Consider the following 22688-nt stretch of genomic DNA (forward strand, 5'->3'; position numbering starts at 1 on the left):
TCAAAAGATTTTCTTTTTGAATTTTCTCAAACTCCAACTTACCATAATTAGTAAAATTCAACCCCTTAACTGCAAAAACTTGGTTAAAGCTAGCAAACAAATTCATCGATGTAAAAATTGGAAACTCAACAGTTTCATCAAGCACATTTTTGGTCAATTTGTTTGCTTGAACATCAATAGGGATTGGGGGTAATTCTTTTTGTAGCACTTCACTTACGGTTTTAGGCACATAACTTTTGAGCCTATTTGGATAAGAAACTGGGGGCAAATTAGGCTTGGGTGGTACATATGGCTCCTTTTCCTCAAAATCTTCATTTTGTACAGGTTAGGTGTTTTCAAAATTTTCATCAACCGGGATTGGGGGCACATAAAGCTTGGGAGACACATAAGGATTATCAGATATATGTAATTGAGGCTCATTTTTTTCAACAATAATATCATCAACATCATTATGCAATTTTTCAATTATTTCAGTTTGTTTAGAAGTGGTATTATCGTGTAACTTGTTTTCAATCATTTTACCACTTCTCACAGCCTTAGCCTCTTCAAGTTGACTAGATAACTTACCTGGCACATGCCCTTGCACAAATTTAGCAATTTGCTCTAAATGTGCTTCAATTCCAATCTTTTAAAGCAAGCCTCATTTTGTTGCAATCGTTGTTCATCTTCTTCTTGCCGCCTATTGCAAACCTGTATATAATCATTCAAGGAGTCCTCCAAAGATGATTTCTCAGGTTGGGGTGGGTCAATTGGTTGAAAGTCATTTTGATTATTACCCCAATAAACTTAATATTAATAGTAAAAACAAAACTAAATGCTATGTAAAAAACCAAGAAAAGAAATGAGCAATTAAAAAAAAAAAAAAAAATTAAGATTGTAATTAAATTGGCAGCTAATATGAAAACAACGCTCTAGGAACATGAATCTATTATCAACACAGCAAGGAAATTGCAAACCCCACATTAATCTAGTCTATAATGAATGCTGAGAACCTATTTCATTCACTACTCAATAAGCACTGTCATTAAGGAGGATAAAGTGATAATTACAAGCAATCAACATTAACTTAGAAGTACAACAACCATAAATAAAGGTAAAGAATTACAAATGAGGCCAAAACCAGATTGCACGCTGCTCTTGTACTTTCAGAAAACACAAAACAAATTAAATATTAAAAAGCTCTAGTAACCTATAAAGTAGAAACCCAAAGCAAATTAAAATACTTAGGTGAAACACAATTTATAGAGTGCCAATCACTCGTACAAGACAGCCTCAAAATAAGTAAATAAAAGAATGAACCAGAGACTTCTGCCCAAATCAATTGCCAAACCCTCTAGAATTTGTTGCTGCCGAATGAAGTTGTCGACGTATCAGAATAGATTGCGCCTCTAGAAATCGCTGCCCGGAGGAGAAACTATATAGATGTGAACCACCGGAAATCACCGGGGTGAACTGATGATGTCATGAAGACTGATTCCCCTTTTTATATAGTTCAGACTTCTCCGGTCCATTCTCCGATCTCTCACCGTCCGAAGCTTGAGCTAATCAATCGGATCGTAGCTTTGAAGGAGAATAAGTCTACGATTCCTTCGCTCATCTTGTCCGGTGCTCTTGTTCGCGTTAATCGGTGGTTTTGCGCATCTTCCGTTGCGACTGCAATCGTTATACCATACACCACGTTGCACCCTGCACTATGCGCCTATTTCCGAAACGGTGTCGTTTTGAATTTCCTCCGTTAGTGACATTTGACGGGACGGACGCCTCTCCCTTCGTCCAATCGCCTTTTTTTGTTTATTTTTTAAATATATATCAAGCCTTTCTTCTTCCTCCTTCTCGTATACTCCAGATCAGAATCCCTCAAAAACTAACAATTAATCAAGAGTCAACGCATAATCAGTTCATATTCAAGCCCAAATTTTAGGAAGAAAACAGTAATCATCAAATAAAACTACAAAACTTGACATCATTTAGTATTTCCTAAACTATCCAAAATCTTATTCACATCGAAATAAACCTGAAAGGAATCACCTTCTGGAGTTGTGCATTTCTTTGAAGATCCGCCTCGGACGGTCCGGAAAGAGATAACGGTTTCGTGACGCCGTACGGCGGCGTCGGCTACCGTACTGCAGTGGCGAGCTGAGGCGTCGGGGCGGCGACCTTGGACAGCAGCGGCGGCGACCTTGGGCGGCAGCGGCGGGGACGTCGATCGGCAGCGGCGGGAGTAGATCGGCGATGGACGGGAAGATGGAGAGCGTGGACGGCGGGGACGATGGAGAGTGTGGACGGCGTCGGACGGCGGTGACTGATGGACGGCGTCGGAGCAGAGCTGATGGAGATGGACGGCGTCAGACGCGATCTGATACAGAGCTGAATGATACAGATCGAGCTAGGGATTTAGGATAAAAAAAAAATCGCGTCCAAAGTGGCCACTTTGGACGCGATTGATTAATATTCGCGTCCAAAGTACTGAGATTTGGACGCGAATAATAGAAGACTTTTAGTATTGGCGTCCAAAGTACAGAGATTTGGACGCCAATACTGTTTTAAAATTAAAAAAAAAAAATTATTTATATAGTGGCATTTTAATTACAAAAATGCCACCGCATTACACTTTAGGCATCCAAAGTTCTAACTTTGGACGCGAATTAGTCGATTTTATTGATATTTTTTGTACTAGTGAAGTCACTCCATTACCACTTTCAAGCATTCAAAACCGATCACTATTTTCCGCGAAAAGACAGCAAAAACCGCAAACTCTGATCCATCATCACATTCCTCTGCAAGAACAATACAACAGCGCGAAGAAAAGGTGAGCATAACTACGATTACATAACACTATGAGCATGATATTACTACATTCCAGACATTCATTACTGCATTATGTTAATACATCAACGTCAACTAGGGTTATATATTACTTAGACTTGTGTTTATTCTGATATAAGATTATGTACATTAGTGTTTTCAGTTGCTATACCTTATCATAGGTAACCGTTATTCTTATACTCAACATTATGTGTATTCTGGTTATATATTATGTGTATTACTTCATAACATTATGTACATTATACATTTGCACCCCTGTAAACTTCTCAATCCCACTATATTGTCTGTCTGGTGTTAATATTAGTGTTACCTATTACTTAGAACTGTGATTATGTGTATTATGTTAATACAGCAACGTCAACTAGGGTTACATATTACTTAGACTTGTGTTTATTTTGATATAAGATTATGTACATTAGTGTTTTCAGTTGCTATACTTTATCATAGGTAACCGCTATTCTTATACTCAACATTATGTGTATTCTAGTTATATATTATGTGTATTACTTCATAACATTATGTACATTATACATTTGCACCCCTGTAAACTTCTCAATCCCACTATATTGTCTGTCTGGTGTTAATATTAGTGTTACCTATTACTTAGAACTGTGATTATGTGTATTATGTTATTACAATCGTGTCAACTAGGGTTACATATTACTTAGACTTGTGTTTATTCTCATATAAGATTATCAGATTATGTACATTAGTGTTTTCAGTTGCTATACCTTATCATAGGTAACCGCTATTCTTATACTCAACATTATGAGTATTCTGTTTATATATTATGTGTATTACTTCGTAACATTATGTACATTATACATTTGCACCCCTGTAAACTTCTCAATCCCACTATATTGTCTGTCTGGTGTTAATATTAGTGTTACCTATTACTTAGAACTGTGATTATGTGTATTATGTTATTACAGTCGTGTCAACTAGGGTTACATATTACTTAGACTTGTGTTTATTCTCATATAAGATTATCAGATTATGTACATTAGTGTTTTCAGTTGCTATACCTTATCATAGGTAACCGCTATTCTTATACTCAACATTATGTGTATTCTGTTTATATATTATGTGTATTACTTCATAACATTATGTACATTATACATTTGCACCCCTGTAAAATTCTCAATCCCAATCTACTGCCTGTTTGGTGTTAATATTAGTGTTACATATTACTTAGAGTTGTGTTTATGTGTATTGTGTTATTACAGAAATGTCAACCACTACAACCACTACAACCACTAATCCCCGGAGATCTCCAAGAAATAAGAATATTGCACCTACATCAACACCCCCAATCACTACTGATCCTACGCTACGAGAAATTGCCAAAGAGGGTAAACGAAAGAAAAATACTGCTACTGCATCAAAAGGTGCTGAAACATCTTCTGGACCAGCAAATGTTGAAATCAGAACAGGTACCAATGATGACCCCAAATAGCCTGCTGCCAAAAAACAAAAGAAAACCCACACCAGTACAACTACCGAACATAAGAAAACCCCAAAGAGGATAAAAAATGAGGAAAAACAAAAGAAGAAAAAACCAAAACACAGTGATTACTTAGCTGTACGGACCTCCCCAAAGCAGCTCTATGCACTTGTAAGCAGTTTGAGCCCGGAACAGCACCAAGCTGTTCGAGATATGGGATTTGGATCCCTTTTAAGTGCAACACTTTCTTCATATGATGGTGAACTTCTGAGATACCTTCTTGAGCGATTTGATGTTGGTAGATGCTCGATACATATGGAAGAGGAAGAGTTCTTTCTAGGAAATGATGATGTACATTCAACACTTGGAATCCCCAGAGGGCAACAGACTGTTATAGAGGCTGAAGTAACGAGCAAAGACCCACAGTACAAGCGCTTGGTTGCACTTTGGAGAGAACGGTGGGGTGTAAAGACAGGCACACCAACAACAAGCCAGATGCTGAATGGCATCATTTAGGGGCGTGATCATGGCGACATGTTCAAACGTGACTTTATAATCTACATTGTTTCCACATTGATAAGGTTGAAAGAAGGGGGAAAGTTGTTGAATATATCCCAGTTGCACATCAGCCACCACCTCATGAACTGCCACAAGGTCAAGAAGTTGAAAAGGTCACCAAAGCATTGAAAAAAATGACCACGAGCATTATGGAGTTTGGTGAGGTCATGGCAGGGGTTGGGGCAAACACCTCTGTCGTTGACATTATAAAGAATGTATTCAGCAACTTATCCACCAATGCCAACCTCACACCAAGCCCGAATCCAACCCCACCAGAGAGCCTGCTACGAGATGACGATATATACAACCAGCCAAGTTTCTTGGATGCAGTTGCTGAACTTGAAGCGGCATTCCTGGCTACATTGAAGAACATGTCGACTGCTGACATATCTGTACCCACATTTCATCTGCTAACGCCAACTGGCCGTGATGCTACTACACCAAGCATTCCTGAAGAAGCCCCAACAAATGCAACTCCACCTGAAACAACACCACCTCCACACGAACCAACATGTGAACCGCAAGCAGCAACACTATCAGCATCACCCACCACACCACCACCACAAACAATGGAAGAAAATACAACACCAATTACCCCAATTGCAACACTCTTGGAGCAGTTGGTTGATGACATGGCTGATGGGTCAACCCAATCACTACCAACCCCGGAACAACAAACTCCAGACCAAATTGAGTTTGATAGGTAAAACTCACTTATCACTTAACTGTATCCTTATGTGTGTTTAATCTAGTAATTATGTACATTTATGTTCAGTTTAATATCTCATCAATCATAAACCAAATGTGATTATGTATATTGCTTTCATATTTTATGTGTATTCTACTATAATATTATGTACATTTTTATCCTTATTAATTATTTAATCATGCTATTATGCCTATTGCTTAAAAGTTAAAACATGTTAATAATTACTTTTCTGTCTCTACAAAGCATCATGGCTGAATCTGAAGATGATGTTGAAGATGTCAGTGTCCGGAAAAGGCCACAGCGAAAATTCAAGAACCTCCCTCTAGCCTGTCGATCCCCGTACTGGACAAGCAACATTTCAAAGCTCAAGAATGTTTCAGCCAGGAAAAAACTGATCTCGGACTATGCTTTCCTGCCACCAAATGAAGAGGAATACCCTTCTTAGTATGTATTTCTTCTATAACTTGTTATAATAAATGTTTTCAGTTGCTATACCTCATCATAAATAAAAGCTATTCTTAAACAAAAAATTATGTGTATCCTAGTTATACGTTATGTGTATTACTTCATAACATTATGTACATTATACATTTACATTATGGGGCAACAGTAGATTACTTTAAATTGTGAACTTCAATTCCATACCTGTGCATTATTTTAAGATTTCAAAACGTAATATCAACTTATTTTGTTTATTTCCAGTGAAATGTTGTTTTCTGCCCATGATCTGTTTGCAACAAGAGAGGACATTGCAACACTGGCAAGTGGGCAACTAGCTACCAATATCCTGCAGATTTGGGCACACAGATTGACCGTGATTGATATGAAAAGAGCAATTGATCAACCAAAGAGGATCTTCTTCTCAGAGGCTGCTTACATAAGTACACGTCTTGAACTAAGCATTTTTTTAAACAATGTACTATATGACACCCAACCTGTTCTTTACAGATGACGCTTGAAAAGGTTGAAATAAAAGCTAGGAATATGAATGTTGGTGACTTCTGTACAAATATTGACTACCAGTTGAGGGGGACTGCTATTGATATAACTGATGCAAGTCTTGTAAGTAAAAAAAAAAAAAAAAAAAAAAAAAATATATATATATATATATATATATATATATATACCTAATTATATGAATTCTAAGATTATTGAATTTACGTCTGTATTTGACACAATTTGTTAAATCCCTTTTGATTATTCATTTCAGGTTTTCTTTACAATCTTGAGGCACAATCACTACTACTTAATGTGCTTTAAAATCCCCAAATCAAAACTTCAGATCATTGACAACAAACTATTGCCGGAAGGAATACCAAGTAAAAACAGATATGAGAACTGCCTAGCCAAATTGGTAAGATATACTAATACTCATATTTAATATCTATAGCTTATAGTTTAATATCTACATTACTCAAATTAATTAAACACTACAATTACTATATTGTGCAGAAAACAGCTTTCTACAAATATCTCCAATCAAAGAAAAACTCCCTTGCTAGGAAAGTGAAGAATATTGAAGTGGAGTGCATTCAAATGTCATGGCAGGATGAAGAGAACACAACAGATTGTGGCGTGTATTGCATGCGCCACATGGAAACTTACAAAGGGACTGAAGTAGACAAATGGGAAATTGGTTTCACAGGGGGGGATAATGATGTAAGTAATAATCAACTTTGTTTTACATTACACATGTTATCTCTTGTTTCTTCTAATTTTAACATCTATCTTTTATTTATTGTAGGCTGCTTTCATTACGTCACTTAGAGTCAAATATGCAGCAAACATACTCATGTGGAAGAACAATGAATACATGGAAACAGTCATGCACTCAGCAAGGGACATCTACAAGAAATGGAAGTGAAACTATTAACAAGAATCTGTAAAAAGCAATTCTGCTAATCCAAGCTCAAACTTACTTGTATTTTGGTTCAGTTTTTGAAAGTTTTTGTTGATTAACAATTATCAGAAATTTGTATAAAATCCTTTTGGTAATCCAAGCTAATGTTTACTCGTATTCTATATTTTTCATATTCCAATATAGTTTTGTGCATAATCAATGCAAATACTACACAAACTATAAACTATTAAAAAATGTACATAATCATATAAAGTAATACACATAAACCATATAATGAATACACATAAACGTTTTAAAAAGTACACATACTAATAAAAAAGGTCTGATAAATAACTTTGTTTCTGCTAAGTTATGCAACCCAACACCATACTGAATATAATCCATTCAAAGAATACACATAATACCAAGCATATCATTTCCCTGTACTGATAACTGCAAATCTAAAAAAAAATGTACATAAATATATAAAAGTAATTAACACAAATAAAAATGTACATAACCATATGAAGTAATACACATAAACTATATAATGAATACACATAAACTTTTAAAACGGTGCACATACTAATAAAAAAAGTCTGACAAATATTTTGTTAAAAAAATGTACATAAATATATAAAAGTAATTAACACAAATAAAAATGTACATAATCATATGAAGTAATACACATAAACTATATAATGAATACACATAAACTTTTAAAACAGTGCACATACTAATAAAAAAAAGTCTGACAAATATTTTGTTTCTGCTAATTTATACAATCAAACATCCTACTGAATATAATCCATGCACAGAATACACATAGGACCAAGCATATCATTTCCCTATACTGATAACTGCAAATCTAACAAAAAATGTACATAAATATATAAAAGTAATTAACACAAATAAAAATGTACATAATCACATGAAGTAATACACATAAACTATATAATGAATACACATAAACTTTTAAAACATCACAAATCATAATAAATGTCTATTTTATTACTGCTGAGTTATATGATTCAACATCCTTCTGTACATGATACATATAACTACGATGATTAACACTAACATATGCTTTAATTATCCTCCATACTTGACATTGTGCTAACATGACGAAAATTAGAACCTCCGGAACTTGGATGCACAAGATATCCATCACCAGCAATATTTAGAATATCATCATCAACTTGAGACTGAACAGCTGGTTTTATTTTGGAAGCAACCATATGTGCAAGATGCTTCCGTCCCCTTGCTTTGTTATATTTCTTTGAAATAACACTGCTCACCCTCCTATTTCGCAACCCTTTCATCCGCCTAGTAGATGGATCCTTTATAACACCACTTGACGATCCTATGTCACATTCTTCAAATAAACTACCACCACATTCAGCTTCAAGTCTTCTCTTTGCATCTGCAATTGCTTCTTCACAAATCTTCCGTCCTTCGATATTTTCCTGACTGTAAACAGCAACCCTCTGAAATTTCCTAATGATTTCTAATAACCAAACAGAAGATGCACCATTACCACTATCAACTCTAGACATTATATCAAAATTATCAACTTCAACGACTTTTTTAGTCCACCTCTTCAAAATATACTTCTCAGGAACTTCAGAAACATAATGCACATTTAGAATGCGTAAACAATGACAACACAAAATCCCCAATTCAGTGAACAACTCGCAACTACATCCAATGTCCATTTGTCTATTGTTAAAGATCACTTCATGCCTAATAATATCAACATCAGGCCTCCAAATATGATACTTGTACACACCATCTTCCAACATCACACACTCTTGATAGCATGATCCACCTTTCAAAAATTGTTCTTCAAACAAATAGTATATCTCAATTGTATAAATTTCTCTAGCATGCAACAGAATCTTAACATTATCCATCACCATTGTAGGTACACCTTGTGAACATCGAACATCTTCCCCATTCTCTCTACTTCTCCACTCTGATATAACCCCAACAAATGAGTTATAAAAATCACACAGTCCAGATGTCTTAGACAACCTTCTAGAAATAGAGTGGTTTGTGGTCTCACTCCTTTGAGAAGATAAAATCCCACCCGAAAAATAATCTTTACTAAATGCAGGACACCATTTTTCTCTACACCCATAAAGCTTTTCAATCCAATGATTATTGTGACATTTATATGTTGTAACCATCCTGAAATAACATGCCATAAATATATTAAAGTAAACCTACAAGCATATCAGGATATCACATACAGAACCGACTAATATACATAATCTTATACATGAATACACATAAACTATCAAATAAATACACATAAACTTGATCCAAAAAATTAATTCTGTTTTCTGTAAAATATAATCTAAAAATAGTCATTCAATGATAAGCCAATATAAACTAATAATATAAAAAAAGAAAAATAATGAAGCATAAATAAGACACATACCTTGTCCAATAAAATTCAAACTCTGCCTCTGTATCCGTATACTTCAACAAACAATTGAATATATCTAAGAAATCTTTTTGATTTCTTAACCCTTTAATGTGCTTCTTTGAGTTCTCACCAATATGCCATATACATAGCCGATGTCGTGAACTTGGAAAAACTTGAACAATTGCAGCAGTCATAGCAGCACATTGATCAGTCATTATACTTTGTGGACTTTTGTAATCCATAGATCTCAAAAATGTCTTAAACAACCATACAAATGACTCAGTCTTCTCAATCATCAAAAAATCGCATCCAAACATGACATTCATGCAATGGTGATTCATGCCAACAAAAGGTCCACAAATCATGTCATATTTGTTAGTACGATATGTTGTATCGTGAACTAACAAGTCCCCAAACAAATCATAATCTCTCCTCATTCGTCCATCCCTCAAAAAAAAACTACACAACCTTGACTCCAAATCCACATCAAAATCTAAGTAAAAATCCCTTTCACTTGACTGCCTCCGTTTGAATATTTCAATCAGTGTGTTTGAATCAGTCCCATCCAATTTGTTCAATGCATCGGTACATAAAGAGTTATATGCATCCCTACTTGTAAAACCAACAAGTGGTGATCCCCCTGATTGTGTTTTAAGGAATCTTACACCATCTGCAACAGACACACCACTGCTCTTCAAATCAGTAAGATAGGAAATATGATTCCTAGACACCATCCTATGTGACCTTAGAAGGTAAATCTTGCTTGGTGGAACCAATTCGTGATTATGCAACTTCTCATGCTTCGAAACAATCCACATCCCATTCTCATGTAAATTGAATTGGACAAATGCACCGCAACCTGTACGACCATCAATTTTAGAATAACACCCTTTTCCTGTAATCCTTTTAAATCCATCATTCGAACAATGAAACATCTTCGTCTTCATTGTTTTTGTAGCAGAATTATATCTTTGCTTACCCCTCCTCACACTAAAACCTACTCTAAAAGCATAGTCATTATACATGTCATATGCTTCATCAACCGAAAACACTGACATCCCTACCAAATCCTGATCAGCTGCAAACCACATACAGTTTAAATACCCCTACTATTAATGTACATAATCCATAACTATAATACACATAAACACATGGCACAATATACATAATCATAAATACATAAAATATCTTTTCAGTCCATCTTACTATGACATTCAATCCTAAAATCTACACAATTGCATAAAAAAACGCACAAATCAAACCATATAATGCACATAAAACATCCCTAGATCAACATCTTCAAGTCAGACCATACTAACATCCAATACAAACACAATCAAAAACAGCAATCCTATACCAATTCTTATATAACTCAACGAATCAATATCCCATGCGAATTCAATAATATTCATCACACAGCAAACAAATACAAAATAATCTTAAAAATCAAATATAAAAACTTGGATTAACATTCTCTCTATCTGCCACTCCAACCAGATCAGTTAATTGCTCTGTCTCCGCCACATGCTGCTGCGCAATCGATTCATCCATGACTTACATCCAACAATTGCGAAATATAGAGCAAATCGCAAAGATCAGCTCGATTAAGATGGTCGTCCCTACAGTGTTTCTAATCCAACAGACATGTTCGACACCATCACTTTAGAAACCCTCGCTCACTTCCCTCTTCTTAAAACTTAACGGCGGTAACGGAACAATAAAAAAAAGCCGTTACTTACCAATTCCTTACGGCGTCGTATTGAAGCTGGGCGCACATAGAGTCATACGCCGTGGTGTATGGTATAAAGACTGGCAGAGAGGGAAGAACCAAAAAGAATGGGCTTCTACACTTGGGTTTTAGATGATGGGCTAGCACAACTTTATTTACTAATAATAATAATAATAATAATAATAATAATAATAATAATAATAATAAAAAAAGACCATATATAACTAATCTACATTTATTAAACTCCTGTTGATCATGACTAAAACTAATAATATTATTGTTAAATTAGGATCAAAGAATTATTAGACTGACAGAATTCAAATAATAGACAAATTTAATAATTAAAACAACCTTTTTTTTTGAAATAATAATTAAAACAACCTAAAATTGAATAACTATCAAAGCTACTAATAATAACAATAATAAATAAAAATAAATATAAAATTAATTAAATATTGCAAATTAACTACAAAAAGATTATTTAAAATAACAATAAAAATAATGTTATCAACTACGAGGATTGTGGGGGTCATATGGCTAGTGTGGTAATCAATTATTGAGTTTTAGTGAAATGAATTTAACTTTCACATGATATTAAAAATTTTAAGCCTTGCAAATAAATATTGCTTACGTGGTGTAATAATAGCGTTGATTTAAATTACCATGTTTTAAATAATTGGGGGCTATTTATTCTTTTGAGAATAAATATGAAATTTTTGTTGATTTGCATTATACCAATGCTATACTGAGTTATTAATTTCCTCAAGTGAAGGAAAAAAATTGTGAAGTTGAAATAACTTTGAGTATTATAGTTATACATGTTGAGTTCACCTTGTTGAATTTATGTAGATAAATCATTTCTAATAAACATTAATTTGAATATATTCTTTGAATATGAGACTAATTAATCTCAATAAAATCATGTGAAAATTGTGATTATGTTGTATAACTTGAAATTGCAAGCAAACAACATCATCTCTGTGGCTTACTAGCAATGAGCATTTATATATATTATTTAAAATCTTGGTTGAGTCATCTTGGAAGACCTATAATTCATGTTTAAAGGGTAATTATGGTGGATTGAGATAACAAAACTTGTTGAAATATATTCAATTATTGAGTATGTATTAATTAAAGTGCGGAGCTACTATAATGTTTCACAAAACAAATCTGCAAAACCCAGTTTGCAAAAGAGCCAATGTTGGGCACTAAAAGATCAATATAGATAAGAGATCAAATACTTTTGAGAAAAGTATTTGTAAGTGTTACATTGTGGGGGTAATTAACTCCTTTTATATTTCTTTCCTATAAGTCTCTCTGTGGTACCAAAAATAATGGTAAAAGAGAATATTTCATGTTGAACACGAAAATTTCAAGGGAATTATTTGTGAGTAAATAAAATACATGTTAAAGTGTACGTAAGTTTAATCGATATAATCAACTTACTTTAATAGAGAGGACTAATTATGAGGTTAGTCGTTAAATTATTGATGAAATGACTTAAAGCTCAAGAGGTGATGAATTCATGGTGGATCCCACTTTTGTGGTCAAACGAAGCCATGGAAAGAATCACAAAGTAGTACACTAATTGGTCATTCTATGGTGTGTGTGTACTGGTGAGATTGAGCAACAGCTCTTAATGAATTTATAACCCAATGAGATGGGTGGTCCTATTGAGATGGACTAAATGAATTCACCGCTTAATAATTGAGAGGGTGAGCATAAAATGCTCTTAACTATTTCATACCCTAATTTGGGTATAGTGTTTATATTGAGATAGACTTAAGAAGATCACCTACTTGAGTGAAAAGGGTTAGCCGCCTTTTATGAAAGATAATGAGCTATCTTTCTAGAGTACTCATGAGCAATTCAGTTGGGCTAAATATATATGTAGTTCTTTCGCGGAACTTACACAAGATCTAAGGTCTGATGCGTGTCATTATGGTTTAAACCTCTAGTCTAAGAGTTCAAGATTCGTTCACTCACTAGATCAGAGGATACCATGTGTCACTATGTGCCAGTTCAAGATTCGTTCACTAGCACTTAAGTGTCAATCCTTTATACTTCTCAGAGTCTTCCTTATCATTCTCTTGCAATTGTGGGGGATTGTTGGGAAAATGCAAGTCAATGGAGCAATTGTGGGGGATTGTTGGGAAAATGCAAGTCAATGGATAATTTTGTGGTCCTCATTACCCTGGTGATTTAGTCTTGATTAATATTCACCACAAGTTTGGTGAGTGGTCAATATTTGTTAGTTATTAAGTGGCCATAATCATTTGGCTTCTACTATTTAAATGGGGTATTCTTGAGTTCAGACAGACAGACAAACATTGTCTTGTTAACTTTATTGTCCCCTTTCCACTTTGAGAATGTTGTGTATGTTCCAATCCCTGCTCCGGGTGCACGGAGACGGGGATTGCTGTGTTAACCTTCGGGGGCGACGCCGTTGTTGTGAGCCTGCACCAGTAGCGGCGAATTCGCTTCTATGGTAGTGGTTATACCACGACACAGCAGTTATTGAGTTTTCACTTTATCAGCCTATTTTTTTCCAACAACTGTTTCGTCTAAAACCGTTGTCTTTGACAATAGTGTTTACTTAACTGTTGTTATAAGTGTGTTGTCTTTGTACATTTTGAGAAAAGACAACACCACAACGACAACGATTTTTAAAAACTGTTGTCTATGTGCGTTTTTTTTAAGACAACTGTTTCATTTAACCGTTGTCTTTGATATGTTGCCTTTAAGTGTACTCGAATAAACAACACTACAAAGACAGCGTTTTAAAAACCGTTGTCTTTGCGCATTATTATTTTTTTAAAAGACAACGGTTTTATTTAACTGTTGACATTTGTGCGTTGTCTTAAAAAAATAAAGAACGTGCAAAGACAACGGTTTTATAAAATAGGTTAAGGATGCTGCCAGCAAGGGTCAAACCTGAGACCTCCAACATAACACACAAGGCTAAACCCACCATACCACACCAACTCGATCTTGTATATTAAAGCGTGACACCTAATATTTCTCCTATATTTACGGGCTGGCAGCTTTGACCACCATCCATGACTGGCCATTGGCTGGCCAGCAACTGGCCAGCGACGTGTCCAGCCGGCCACCTCAGGCCTGGCGTGGCCAGGCGGGGTGGTGCGCCCCCGGGCACTTCAACGGCGCCCCTATTCCTGAGGGGGTGCGATGCGGTGCGTTGTGGTGTTTGGAATGGTGCGGTATGGTGTGGAGGGGTAAGGTATGATAGGGGGGTTGGTAATCGACCCTTCCGGCTAGCGCATAACTATCAAGGTTAGCTATAGGTTGGTAATCTACCCTTCTAGCATGCATGAGATACGTGGAGGATGGATATGGAAGACTAGTTGATGTCGTACACTTGTCAACAATCCGAAAGACCCTCTACACTGTATAAGGCACCCTTCCCTCCCTTTAAGGGGGCATCATCCAAGCACTACAAGCATCCTGGTCTAGTGTTCTCTGGTTTATACCCTCAACCCAGCCACCTAGATTAAATTCCTATTAGTAGCATAGTTAGCTATAGCCCATTTCTTGGGTCGTGATCTTTGTATTTGGATCTTTACATTTGGGCTGCCAGGGAAATGGGCCGTGATCTTTGTATTTGGATAGTTAGCTATAGCCCATTTCTTGGGTTGTGATCTTTGTATTCGGATCTTTGTATTTGGGCCGCCAAGGAAATGGGCCATGATCTTTGTATTTGGATAGTTAGCTATAGCCCATTTCTTGGGACGTGATCATTGTATGTATTTGGATCTTTGCATTTGGGCCACCAGTCTGGGCCTGTACCTCGGGGAGATTGTAAGTGTACATAATTTGTACACATTAAAAACCTATGTTGGCTAATTTATTTTTAAAATAAATAGATTTAGGTTAGCCAAAACTCTTGGACCATTTTTTCTATCATATGGAATTTAATTGAGTGGCTCACATTTATTATCTATATGAAGAGGAAGTCAGTAATCAGATTATGGTTCAAACTAAGTATATGGGTTTGCTTTAATATGAGTGGTAGAGAATGATTTTCTCCATTGGTGAAGCTATTTACGTGCATTGAGATATTGAAAGCTATATCACTATAAAAGGAAAGGAAGCTCATTATGGAAACTTGCCAATTTTGAGAATATATTAATTGAGAAGGGGAATTCTTATTACTGCCGATATATTAATCCAATGCTTATAATTATTATGTTTGGGAAAGTCTGCTGAGCTACAGTTTGCGGCTGAGTCAGTTGAAGTATTGTTCGAAGGTCATCAAGGCATGCACTTCACGGTCCAGGTTGGATGTTAGGAGGGTTGTTTGTAGTATGGTAGCTAAGATTGTGAGAGTCTAATGTACTGTTCTATTGTAAAACTCCTCGTGGAACATCTATAGTGGATTGGACAAACGTGGGTTGCCCCGCAGACATAGGAGAAGCGCTCCGAACTGCGTAACAAATTATTGTGTACTTTATTTAATTATTGCATTTATTTTCTGTTGTCTATTATTATTAAATAACAAAAATTAATCGGTCAAAATTTGTTTGAAACTAAAAATCAAGTAGACCTTTAAGTTAAATCTTGCATTCAAGATTCATGGCACTTTTTCAATTGGTATCGGAGCCCAGAGACTTAAATTATTAGTCTGTCGATCTGGTTATTCCCTGCTTCTTGAACTCAAGTTTTCAGCGGCTTTTATTGCTTTTATTTATTATATTACTTTGTTCAATCTCACGATTTGTTGAGTGTTTCAGAATGGATCGTGTTAAGGTTCTTCCCCAGTTAACGGGTGACAACTATGCTTATTGGAAAGCACGCACACGAACGCATCTAAAAGCTCAAGGAGACGCTGTTTGGCGTTCTGTTGTGACGGGTTGGATTCATCCAACTAAAGCTAGAACGAGTGCTGACGGTCCACAAGTGGAAAAACCTGAAACTGAATGGACCCAAACTGAAATAACTAATGCTGGAAATAATGATAAAGCACTAGATACTATTTACCAACTAATACATGAAAGTCAATTTCCCATAGTTGCAGGTTATGGTTCAGCTAAAGGTGCGTGGGAAGCTCTTGAGTCAACGAGGGCACGAATTCAGTGAAACAATCGAAGCTGCAACTGGTACAGTCTGACTTTGAAGAACTTCGAATGAGTGAAGAAGAGAACATCATTAGCTTCCATAGCCAAGTGCAATAATTGGCGAATCGTGCAATGGTCCTTAGTGTACCTTTTTCCCAAGCAAAAGTGGTAAAGAAAATTCTGAGATCTCTACCGCCCAGGTTCAGGATGAAGGTCACTGCCATTCAGGAACATGACGGCTGGGAAAAAAAGACTGTTACTCCATTAATGGGAAACCTTCGAACATATGAAATGGAAATCCTTACCGATCACACGAAAAAAACAAAAAAAAAAAAAAAAAAAAAAAAAAAAAAAAAACTTAACTTTTGCCGCTGAAGAAAACAATGCTGCCTCTGACTCAGATGAGCCAGGTGATGATACTGTCGTGTTTTTAACTAAGCAATTTTCAAAAATCTTGAAACAGGTGTCAAAGAATTCCCGCAACAACAAACCACAAAATGGATCAATGTCAAATACATCAAAAGCTGGCCTTAGGACGGGCTCATCAAATTTCAAGTCATCTGTCTCACGTCCGGGGCAATCCAAAGAAAAATCCAACAATAAAGGGATAAAATGCTATGAGTGTGAAGGCTTCGGTCACGTCTAAGGAATGTCCCACCTATCTAAGACGTAAGAAATCTATGTTGGCTATTACCTAGAGTGGCGACGAACCTAAGACTAACGCAACTGGATCTGATGCAGAAGAAATTTCCGGTAACTTTGTAGCATTCACTACTCGTGTTTCAGCGTGTTCAGAACTTGGAGACATAACTGATTCAGAAGAAGGCGAATATGGCTCCGCAGAAGATTTAGATTTACTTGTTTTGTCTTATGAAGTAGAGTTTAATAAATTGTATCCCAAGTGGGAAGCCCTACTAAAAGCTAATCGTCAATTGACTAGTGAGATAGGAATATTAGCCAATGCCAGTAAAGTGTACCAAAATCAAGTAGCTAATAGGGATTTACTGCTTAAAGAGGCATCTGATCGAGAAGAGAGACTGAAACAGGTGGTACAGACCCTGAAGCAGGAGTTGAGCACCTTCAAAAGACAAATCCAAATGATGGACACAACCTCAACACTTGACCAAATACTTGATTCAGGAAGAAAGTCTTCTGCAAAATTTGGTCTAGGTTTCACCGGGGGTACTTCAAAAGATAAAATTGTATTCATCAAAGCATCAGGACCAAATCCAGTGGACATACCTAAATGCAGCTCAGCGAGACAAAATAATGGTATAGTACGGTCAAATAACCAATTTTATAAACACTGTAACCCCGTGTGTCATTATTGCAGGTTGCATGGCCATATCAGACCCGAATGCTACTACTTCTATAAAGATCAAAGGCACGAGAAGTTCACCCACAAACATATTACACTGCTTGTAAAACAAGTGTGGGTTAAGAAAATTGATTTTGTCTCTCAGGCAATTTCTAAGGCATCTCATAATGAAAATTGGCAAATTTGCAATTGAGGGTTGCAGGTAAGAATTACAGGTAATTTTCTAATTTTAATTATATTAACCATATTTTGCTAATAAAGTTTGCTAATGTCTCAGGTTACTTAAATTTTTCTAGACAGTTTAATCTATAGGAATTCAAATCTTTTTCTCAATTCAAAAGTTTCCTTTATCCTTCTAAAATTCTTGTACCCAAATTTATACAAGCTTCCTTCTATTCAAAAATCTCTTCTTTATTTAAAAGATTTTTTTTTTTAATATAAGAAAAAAGGAGAGTTTTTTTTTTAAAGAAAAAAACCCAAAAATCATCACCGTTACCCGCATCTTCGTATCGCTCCTTGACGTCACCATTGCTGAAGCTGCTACTTCTTCAGCCGATCAGCAGCTAGCAGCGATCGTCGCAATCAGGTTCAGCTGCACCGTTCAACATTGGTGCGAGTCGAATCCAACAAATAATAATTTACTTACTCTTATGATTTGCAAAAGTGATGAGTAAGGTCGTACCCACAAAGATTGGTTAGACTTATTTTAAACAAAAGATTTAATAAAGAATGAGATGAGAATTGGAAATTAAATAGCGACAATAAAAATGCAAGCAATATCAAATAATAATAATAATAATCAATAGCAACTAGTATCCAAGGCATAATATCAATTTAATTCTAACAAGACAGATCATTGATTTCAAGACAAAATTACTCTACTCTTACCAAATTGGTTATGGTTATTAACAAGCTCTAACAACCTATATTTCCTTACTTTGTCGGTAATCAAAACAGGCTCTTTGATTACTTCACTAGCTAATAAACAACCCGAAACAAGCTCTCAGGATTTAATTTACTAACAACATTAAAAGAATAAGAAAGACTACCAATTCTAGCCAACAAACTCGCAAGCACGATTCATTTAAGCTAGATTATACATCTCCATAACATAGATTGAAAATCTCTTTTATAATCAACTGTGTTATGTTACCACTAAGGTTTAGAACACTTAAACAATTACGGATTCAAGCATTCTAAATGGCAATTTACTGAATTGAAAATTGAACAACGGATCCTTTTTGTACAATTAATCAAAACAGTAATAGCAAGATAATAGAAGACATATAAATAATAAGAAGTAAAGATATGCTACAATCAACAAAGTACTAATTCAAACATAAGAACAAAAGATATGCAGATAACAAAAAGTAAAGATAAATTAAGCTAAATAAATCTAACTGGTCTTGAAGAATCAAATATCAATAAGCCCTGAATTGAAAAATTAAAACTCAACAATACATTGCAGGCAGTGTTTACAAAGTAAAATAAAATTATTCTATGAATTGACTATCCTCTACTGAAAAATCAGCCCTATATATACTAGTTCTGGCTCCATAATCAACTCAAAAATAACCCTAACTTTCCTAACATCCACAAATTAAATTAATCTCTCAAGCCACACAAAATATGAAAAATAAATTATATTTATTATTCTAACCAGAGAAAATTAACAGAGTAGCTATTGTTGTTCCAACCTCTGCCTCAATCTGATTTCGTCTGTTCATAGGAACTATTCGCGGACGGATGTCGCTGCAAATCACTGGGAACGACGAACGCAGAAAAATTCGCTGCAGTAGCCGACGGAGTCGCGGACGTCGCAGCAGTTGCCGATGGCGACGCTGCAAATCATGGACGTAATTTGTAGAAACCGTCTGAAGTGAAGCTGCTCTATGGACCTCTATTTTGCGTCACACAATTCACAAAAAGGCAAATTAAGTTTATAGGATTTAGGCTTAAAAATAAAATAACAAATAACATTTGGTTGGGTCAAACTAAATAAGAAAAATAAGGAGCTCACTTCACTACTGGAAATTATGGAATTTCCGACCACCTGAAAGTGATCTTAAATCAAATCTAAAGTAAAAAGTGGTCGGAAATAGCTATAAAGGTTTTTCCGGACACCAAAAGTGGTCGGAACAAGGCTTTTGACTTGATTTAAGATCATTTTCAGGTGGTCAGAAATTCCATAATTTTCAGCAGTGCTTTAATCTACCTAGCCCAATTCTTATTAATAATGATATTAATATCAATCATTATACCCTGCACCACGGCGCACATAGCACTATGTGCCCTGTGCCTCCCAAAACGACGTTGTTTTGGTAAGTTATGTACGGAGTTGACGTGATTATGTGTATTAGTTTATACAATTATGTGTATTTGTTTATACAATTATGTATATTTGTTTATATATACAATTATGTAAATCCGAAACAGGAAATTTATGTGTATTATGTTAAGAGTTGACGTGTATTATGTTAAAAGTTTATGTATATTATGTATTATGTTAGATTATATGTATATCTTTTTTTATTTTAAAAAAAAGTATGTGTATTTTGTTATACAATTATGTACATTCATGTATACAATTATGTGTATTCTAGTATAAAATTATGTACATTTTTTAACCTGAGATTTATTTTTTTTTTAAAGAAAATTAACCGCCAACATAGAGTAGCGAAATTTTAACAAAAAAAAAAAAAAAACTGAAACGACGTCGTTTTGCATCAGGGCGCACAATGCAATGCGTGCCCTGGTGCAGGATATAAATTGCCAATATACCTAAAGGCCCAAAAAATAACATTTAAACTTAATTATTCAAATAATTATTATATTATTGCAAAATATAAAATAAAACACAAAATGAATTCCTGGTGCAGGATATAAATTGCCAATATTCCTAAAGGCCCAAAAAATAACATTTAAACTTAATTATTCAAATAATTATTATATTATTACAAAATATAAAATAAAACACAAAATAAATATAATGTAAAATAAATAAAACTAATTTATTATAAAAAGTAATCTAAATTAAATATATAAATAGTGCTACACGTATTTCGATTTTGCATATTGGAGTGTAATGTAGACATATAAAAGCCTAGTAGGCATACCGTGTAAGAGGAGATTTTGCATATGGGAGTGTAATGTAGACATATAAAAGCCTAGTAGGCATACCGTGTAAGAGGAAATCTTAAAACGCCCACCGTGGGGCTCGAACCCACGACCACAAGGTTAAGAAGTAAAACTACACACCTAAAGCTTTAGATCGACGCACTTAAGTTTTAATCAACTGGCGCACCTTAATCACACAGTACAAAAACAACTCACCTTAAACACATAAACCACGCACCTTAAATTTGATTTAGATGTAAAAATTATCAAATTGCCACCACGTTTTTTTTTTTTTTTAATTTTGTTAATCATGAATGTTGATTTAGGCAATATCAATGGCTCAGATTTAACCGCACAACCGCACGGGATACACCCAACCATACGGGAACTGAATTATAGAATATACACACACACATACGACCAAAACTAACATCGTATGTATTATTATTATTATTATTATTATTATTATTATTATTATTATTTTAACAAATATGACGACGATTCTAGTATAAAATCGACATCGTATAATTATTTTTAAAAAACATTAAAAACCTTGAATAAAAAAATTAATTATTTATATGATGTCGATTTTTTTTTTTTTTATGAAACCACGTTGTATCCTTTTTAAATTTTTTAAAAAATTCTGTAATTATTAATGATGTCGGTTTTTTTTTTTAATAAAATCAACATTAAAACTTTTTTTTTAATTATATATAATTTTTTAATGGCGGTTTCGGTAATTGGTGTGGTTTTTTTTTTTTTTTGGGTTCAATATTGATCATAGTTGGTGAAAGATTGAGTTGGTCAATCAAGACTATTTAAGTATATCACTATATCCCTCTCACAGTTGCACTTTCTGCTACACGTATTTTGATTTTGTATATTGGAGTGTAATATAGACAAATTGTAGATTTGTAGGCACCGTTTAAGAGGAAATCTAAAAACCGCCCAACGTGGGGCGCGAACCCACGACCACAAGGTTAAGAGCCTTGCGCTCTACCAACTGAGCAAGACGGGCTTATTGAAAATTATTATTTTGTTTATTTTTATTAACATATTATAAATGCCGACGTTAGGCGGTTAGAACGAGGAAAAAGATAATCCGTTATAGATAGGAGAATTGAACCCGACGTGAATCGAACACGCAACCTTCTGATCTGGAGTCAGACGCGCTACCATTGCGCCACGGATCCACTGTTAATAATTGTGAAACTTCTACAGAATATCAGTTTATACCTTATTATTATTTTTTTAAAAAATTTAAATTTAGAATTAGTCCATCTTTTAGTTGGATGATTACAATGCCATATTCATTTTAAATACTCCATCTGTCCCGTGAGGCAGTCTCACACAAGTATTATCCAATGTCATATTATGGTAATTAATCATCTATCATATGATTAAAAGTAAAATTTAGTTTTCAAGTTAGACTTCGTCTTGATCTAAAACGAAGTAGAAATCTTCTTCTATGAACGAGCAAGTAGTTTCATCTTTGAAATATGAGATGAAACAACAAGCTTCATCTCTTATCTTTGTTGCTTCATTTGAGATACTTAGCTTTGTCCAATGTGGGTTCAAAGATGTCAAGGCCAGTCCTGTAGTTTTATAGGCACGGGGCAAATGAAAAAAAAAAATAAAAAA

At 34.9% G+C, this 22688-nt stretch overlaps 2 protein-coding genes, 1 long non-coding RNA gene and 1 other non-coding gene across 4 annotated transcripts; all 4 read right to left on the minus strand.

Annotated features, from left to right (window-relative positions):
- Positions 1 to 1010: 1010 nt before the first annotated feature.
- Positions 1011 to 2449, minus strand: LOC109174615. Its single transcript, XR_002053128.1, has 2 exons — positions 2029 to 2449; positions 1011 to 1864 (listed from the first exon to the last, which is right to left on the minus strand). It is a non-coding gene; the product is annotated as an uncharacterized LOC109174615 (long non-coding RNA).
- A 6016-nt stretch (positions 2450 to 8465) lies between these two features.
- LOC109174419 (protein FAR1-RELATED SEQUENCE 12-like) lies at positions 8466 to 9296 on the minus strand. Its single transcript, XM_019323656.1, has one exon. The coding sequence runs from the start codon at positions 9294 to 9296 to the stop codon at positions 8466 to 8468; it is 831 nt and encodes a 276-aa protein (XP_019179201.1).
- Positions 9297 to 10055: 759 nt separating this feature from the next.
- Positions 10056 to 11359, minus strand: LOC109174420 (protein FAR1-RELATED SEQUENCE 5-like). Its single transcript, XM_019323657.1, has 3 exons — positions 11269 to 11359; positions 10277 to 10886; positions 10056 to 10065 (listed from the first exon to the last, which is right to left on the minus strand). Exons 1-3 carry the CDS (start codon positions 11357 to 11359, stop codon positions 10056 to 10058), a joined length of 711 nt encoding a protein of 236 aa, XP_019179202.1.
- Positions 11360 to 22168: 10809 nt separating this feature from the next.
- TRNAW-CCA lies at positions 22169 to 22240 on the minus strand. Its single transcript has one exon. It is a non-coding gene; the product is annotated as a tRNA-Trp (tRNA).
- Between the last annotated feature and the right edge of the window lie 448 nt (positions 22241 to 22688).

This window comes from Ipomoea nil, unplaced genomic scaffold (assembly GCF_001879475.1).
Source record: "Ipomoea nil cultivar Tokyo-kokei standard unplaced genomic scaffold, Asagao_1.1 scaffold0642, whole genome shotgun sequence".
NCBI lineage: Eukaryota > Viridiplantae > Streptophyta > Magnoliopsida > Solanales > Convolvulaceae > Ipomoea > Ipomoea nil.